Below are 6,000 nucleotides of genomic sequence, written 5' to 3'. Positions count from 1 at the left end.
AGTGCTAACTTGTTTGTATAGTTTGCCTATAAGAAGTATCATTTAAAGAAATTATCAACATAGACAAATCCCAGAGCAGAATCAAGACATTTCAGTTAGGGAAAAGTGAATCAGCTTTAAGGAAGAGAAATAAGTTAAAAGGAGTGTAAGGAAAAGAAGAGAGTAGCAGGTTCTATCATTTTTATTACAAAAACAAACAAACAAAAACAGACACTTCAAATCCTTTACATGCCATGACATTAAATGTCACATATTACATTTGTTGCAAGCAAATCTTTCTTTAAAAATATACATACTGTTTATATTTACATTCAAGTTTGGGTAACTGAGGTCAAGGTGTGGTTCAGGTTCTAATCTTTACCTACCCTGTGAATTTGTTCTGCTACTAACTAAACAGCGATTGTATCTTCACTCAGGCACATGGAGAGGTAGAAACTGCTTTTTAAAGGGAAGAAAAAAAGAAGTACAAATGTGAAGATCATCATTGAAGCATCAAGGAGTTCTTAACTAGCTTTGGTCACCTCAAGAAGCTGAATACATGTTGTTTTATCCTTTAAATGAAAAACAGAAGAACTTTGGGTAGGCGCTCTTCTGAGCATATAAGGAGGTTGACAGAGTTCAGCAACAAAATCTGTGCCACTCTTCCCCCACAGAATTGCATATGACGAAATTAGGCAAATTAGCAGCGCAAGGCTGGGCTGGCAGCTGAGTACCTTTTCCCTGATAAGACACAGACAATGCACAAACAAGTGGCTTAGGAGGCATCAACGTCATGTCTGTACACACACACAGGCTAGAACTAAGAAGCCAACGTAAAGTATTTCTTTTCCCATGTGAAAGCCCTGTTCACTTCTGCCCAGCTCAAACCCCCAAATCAAACTGCGCCCGCCGTAAATTTAGAGATCGGTGGGGATCTTGACTTCCGCAGATGCAGACTGAGGTAAGTCAGCTTCAAGACAGGACCTCATAAAGGCTCTTGGGTCTGAGAAGGGCTCTCGGGGTTCTTGCGGGACTTGGTGGGGCTCGTTCCTGAGTGGGGAAGTTGGAAAGAGGTCACAGGAGAGGCTGTGGCCAGAAGGCCTTCTCGTTCTCTTTTCTTCTGTTTCATTCTGCGGTTCTGAAACCAGATTTTGACTTGGGTATCATTCAGCTGCAAGGAATTGGCTATCTCTATGCGTCGGGCTCGAGTTAAGTACTTATTAAAATGAAACTCTTTCTCCAGTTCTGTCAGTTGCTTGGTACTGAAATTAGTACGGATTGCGCTGGAGGGGCTGGTGGCCCCATACTCCGTGAGTTTGCCTGCAACGTAAAGAAAGGGCGTCAGCAGGGCGAGAGGGCGTGGAGACCGAACAAACGAGGGCTGCCAAGGGCACTAGAATAAAACCCAAAGTCCCAGTAAAGGCCTCCTGGGTCCCTAGGAACTTTTACCATTATGTTAGGAGAAACTCCACGGAGAGATTCTCCATGCAATGTTCTCAATGCCTGGCTCGCTCATGGGAATTCGCCTGCTTTACAAAAGCCTTGGAACTCGTTTCCTTCATTAAACCCAACCCGAATTTCAAGAGGGACACTTGCAACACATTCCACGTGTAATTCCGAGGGGGAAACTCCGTCCCCAATCTCAGACGCCTGCGTCCAAGTCCCAAGTACTTACTTTTCTTTGGGGTGTTCCTCTTCACTTTCATCCACTCAAACGTGCTGAAGGCGGCAGGGAGGCCGGACGCTGGAGAGACGGATTTGGGGTAGGCGCCAGGAGCCGGGGATGCGGTGTGGAAGGGACCGGGGTGGCTGTCCACTGGCTCTTTGGTACACGCTGGAAAGGGGCCCGGTTCGCCGAAGGTCGCGTAATCCACCTGGCCGCTGAGGAGGAAGGAGCCACCACTGGAGAAGACGGCCGAGGTGGCGTAGTGGACGTGCGGCCCTCCATCGTCAGCCGGCCGCCCCAGAGCGCACGGGAAGTCGTACGCGGGCCCCAGAAAGCCGTAGTCCGTGCCTGCCGCAGCAGGTGCGGCGCCGGGCTCGTAGGCACCCTCCAGGGTGCACTGCGCGTAAGGAGGCGCGGGCAGGGGTGGCGCGGGCGGATGCCCGGGTGTGGCCGGGGGCGAGGGCGCAGGTCGAGCCCCGGCGGCGGGCAGGGGCAGGCAGCTAACGAAGGCGCCCTCGCCGCCGCTCAGGGGGAAGGCGGGCTGCAGGGCCACCGGCCGGGCGTCGGCGCGACAGAGCTTGGGCGCGAAGCTGAGCACGTCGCCGCCGCCACCTCCGCCGCCGCACGAGACGTACTCCAGGTAGGAGCTCATGGTTCCGGCCCACCTTCCCGAGTGCGCAGGTCAAGGCCGGGGTGCTCACCGCCTCTCGCCCCTACTGGTGCTGCCCTAGCCGAGCCATAGCTAGCCAGCCAGAGGTAAATAGTGGCTTAATATAGCGGCGAGGGCGACCACGTGTCGCTGGCCAGCCAATGGACGCCTTCCCCGCACGGCCGCGGCCCCGACTGGCGCGCGACTGCACGCGCCTGCCCCACCGCTAACTTTGCCAAACCTGCCGGTATCGCTGCCCAGTGCCTACCACTCCCTGGTAGAGCTGGTGAGACCCAGGAAATGGCCGGGCCAAGAGCGCAGGACGCCTGTCCTTTAGACAAGTATCGGGCGAGGTGAGGGGAAGAGGCTAGCCACTGGCTTCTGGGTGAGGGCATAGAGATGGAGGGAGCAAAAGCTTCTTCTCCTCGATCCTGGGTGGCTAATCCTTAGACTTCAGGTTGTGTGTGCCACGGTGTGGGAGGGGTTACAAGGGACATGAAGTTTGTCCTGTGAGGATTTGCTCCTAGACCATCATCCCCAGGGAAGGCAACAAACATGCCTCTCCACTTTTTTTTCCTCTGAATCCTATGCACTTTGGATTTTCTTGGTACTGGTGTCATCGCCCGCCTAAACCTGGAGCTGACATTTAACTTTCCGTCATTTTTCTCCTCCCCTTGATTCTTGGGACTAAATTTTATTCTGTAGGTGCTGTGTATCCCGGGTGGGAGTGAGGGCGGCACAATTTTTAACTAGGTTTTCACGTTGCCTCGCAGCATTCCTCTCTGCTTCTATCCCTTCCAGTTGTGGCTGTTATGGTGAGCGCGAGTGTCGGAATGCCACGGTTTTATTTGGATAGAAGATAAAGTTTCTGCTTTGTGAGGAAGTTTAGCAGATTCCCCTCCCTCCTTTGGCTATGTTGTCAAAATAAAGACTCAGCCCTTATGGTCAAACGGTTGTAGTGTTCCCATGTCCTCCGATCTTGGAGGTTGGCACACCGGTGCTGCGCATGCTTTCTCCGAGGGGTTTGGCTCGAGGTCGCACCGGCTTCCCGAAGATGGGTTAGATCTCAGAGGTTTGAACGGGTTTGTATCTCCAAGCAATTAAAGCTTCTGTTTCATCAGATAAGTGAAATCTGAGGACTCACAAAGTTAATGGGCTCATGTCTTTCCCTTGATAATATGGTGGGCTTTTTTTTTTTTTTAACTGAATGTAGAGGGATATAAAAGTGTAATTGGCATAGGAAATGAAGAGAAGGGTTTCAAAGATAAGCTTTACAGTGACAAAGTTTTCAATCTTTGAACAGTTTTCTTTAATGTTTCCTCTCTTTGGGGCATAGGAAAATAACAATAAATAAATGTTATGTATGCAAAGCAGTAATGGAACAGGTTGTTTTCTCAAAACCCTGTGACTAGAAGAGTTTAAAAGAGTCAGCGTTTGGCTTACTCAGATGCCCTTGAAAACTTGATCTATTACACACAGTTATGTTGACCCGTGGTTTTGTTGTTGTTTTACTGATCCACTTGTTATGAAAGAGCAGTTGTGCCTTTGTTTACAATTCCATATCCAGGAAATTCAGAAAACACTAGCCATCACAGTCCAGGGAACCAATTCCTTGCAGGGATTTGGGTTTGTGAATAAACAAAACCAGATCAAAATTGTAGACTGCTAGTGAGGCCAAAGTTGAACCAAGATGAGGGAAAGGGAGAACATAGTTGGAGTTGGAACACCCAAGTAAACTTCAGTTTAGCACAAAGCAAAGGAAACCTGGTGTAGTGCTATAAGATAAACATTGGAGTCCTAACCTTAAGGTTGGTGGTTCAAACTCCTTAGACATCCTATACAGGGCCACTGTGTCTTGGAACCAACCTGATGGCACTTAACAACAACAACAGAGTCTAAAGATTCCTGGGCTGATGAATTTCTTGGATTTGATTGGGAGATGAAGTGCTATGCTAAAAGTAGTCTTTCAACCTTGACTTTACTACTTCTGTTTTGTTCTATAGCCAATCAGATGACAGAAGTCCGAAACAGTTTTTATAAGGAGAAAAACAAATGCTCTTCTTTAGTACCATGGTAAGGAAAGGTCCCTACAGAGTGAGAGCAGACTTAAAATGCAGATGAATTTTTCACCACCCACCTGTGTTGTTAATGCAGAAGTATCAACAAATAAGATTCATCTGGATTCACAATGCTCTCTTCTCCGTCCTCCCTCCACTAGACTTTGTTGCTGTTGTTAAAGTGCGCGTTGGAGTGGTTTCCAATTCATAGCAACGCTGTACAGGGTTTCCAAGGAGCAGCTGGTGAGTTTAATAGCCAGTTTTTACAGGATGGGTGTCCCAGCTCTCACAGTTCTTTAGCCTAGAGGCTCCCGGAGGTCAAAAAGTGAGGTCCCCAATGTAAACCTCTTTTGGGGAACTGAGAGCCAAGATTTCAAACACAAAAACCCAGGCTGATTGTCTGTTGAATCTGATCAAAACCCATCAAATTAAGGGTCTTTCTCTAAGATTTTGAGGGAAATCTTGGCAGCTTAAATGGCAACAGTGACCAAATTTTTGCTGGTAAATACTTGGACCAAAAGGTTGCATCCCTCTTGACACAATTAAGCCTTGACTTTGTACCCACACCATTTCCCTTTTGAAGTTTTAGCCATTGTTGAGAAAAGAAAGTGTCCAAAGAAACAATTTGATTGTTTTTAAGTTTGTTTTCACAATTGTAGGTGAGAGTGGGTGGAAGGTTCAATTGTTGTTCAGTCTTTGTTAGCAGTTGCCTTAATAGTTGTATCAGACTACATTTCCTGTTATCCTTCTCTCCCCTCCCTTAATCTCCACATCCTTGGTTTAACCCATACTTTGGGCCACAGAATTGCCATCATTTATAAGGTGATTCTTGATTTGCTCCTGCTAGAAGTCTGTACTCTGGTGATCTCCGATTCAGGTTCAAGGAACATTTGGCAAGGAACTTCTATGGGAGGACACTTTCCTAGGGAAAGGTTAGGCTGGAAATCAAGGAAGTCCCCAACCAAAGGAAGAGGGACTCAGTTCTGGCCCAGGTCTTACCTGTATCATAAAGTCTACTCTAGAAAGATCTGAATCCATAATTTTCTAAGGAGAGACTGGAAGATATCACTGGGCAAAGTGTTGTAGAAGTATGTGACTATAAGATGTTTCAAGTAACTGTATAGTTTGCCTTTTAGATTTTCACAAGCTTTGGGAATTTTTTCTTATTAATTGTATTACTTGTTCACACCAGAGTTCCCGAGGGTCACTTGCTGTGCTTGGTCCTGATGCTGTGAGCTCTCTCTCCACAGGAGGTGACAGTAGAGAGGCCTGATTGCCAGGTTGTGTTTGATGTAGGAATGCTTTGATATTTCTCCCATCCTGCTTACCACAGCAGCTACACACTCTCCACTCTCTCACCTCCCAGGATTATCTTTCGCTCCTATTCTAATGACAGAGAGTAGCAGTCTGGTCTCCTATATGTTCTGAACATGCTCTTTTGACCATCTCCACAAACCCATCCTGTTCCCCTTTGGAGGTACTTGAACACATGCAAACACTTGGTTCTCAGTCTCAAGCATAGAACGTCTCTTGCTTGTTGAGAAAAAGGGGGAATCTGTTCTCTTAAAATAGATTTGCAGTTTTCTGTAACATCTTCAGACACCCCAAAAGGAGGGTGGGAATGAAAAATGTCTTAATGACTGGGATTC

At 47.4% G+C, this 6,000-nt stretch overlaps 1 protein-coding gene across 1 annotated transcript; it reads right to left on the bottom strand.

Moving 5' to 3' along the window:
• Positions 1–964: 964 nt before the first annotated feature.
• HOXD1 (homeobox D1) lies at positions 965–2,297 on the bottom strand. Its single transcript, XM_006866699.1, has 2 exons — positions 1,655–2,297; positions 965–1,299 (listed from the first exon to the last, which is right to left on the bottom strand). The coding sequence occupies exons 1-2, from the start codon at positions 2,295–2,297 to the stop codon at positions 965–967; spliced, it is 978 nt and encodes a 325-aa protein (XP_006866761.1).
• Between the last annotated feature and the right edge of the window lie 3,703 nt (positions 2,298–6,000).

Source organism: Chrysochloris asiatica, unplaced genomic scaffold, assembly GCF_000296735.1.
Source record: "Chrysochloris asiatica unplaced genomic scaffold, ChrAsi1.0 scaffold00094, whole genome shotgun sequence".
NCBI lineage: Eukaryota > Metazoa > Chordata > Mammalia > Afrosoricida > Chrysochloridae > Chrysochloris > Chrysochloris asiatica.
This window is presented reverse-complemented; position numbering and strand designations above follow the sequence as displayed.

Bases quoted from the DNA above. Each gene is read 5' to 3' on its own strand.
- HOXD1 (XM_006866699.1), bottom strand. From the start codon at position 2,297: ATGAGCTCCTACCTGGAGTACGTCTCGTGCGGCGGCGGAGGTGGCGGC. The intron at 1,300-1,654 runs GTAAGTACTTGG...TTTACGTTGCAG, and splicing joins GAGGAACACCCCAAAGAAAA to GCAAACTCACGGAGTATGGG.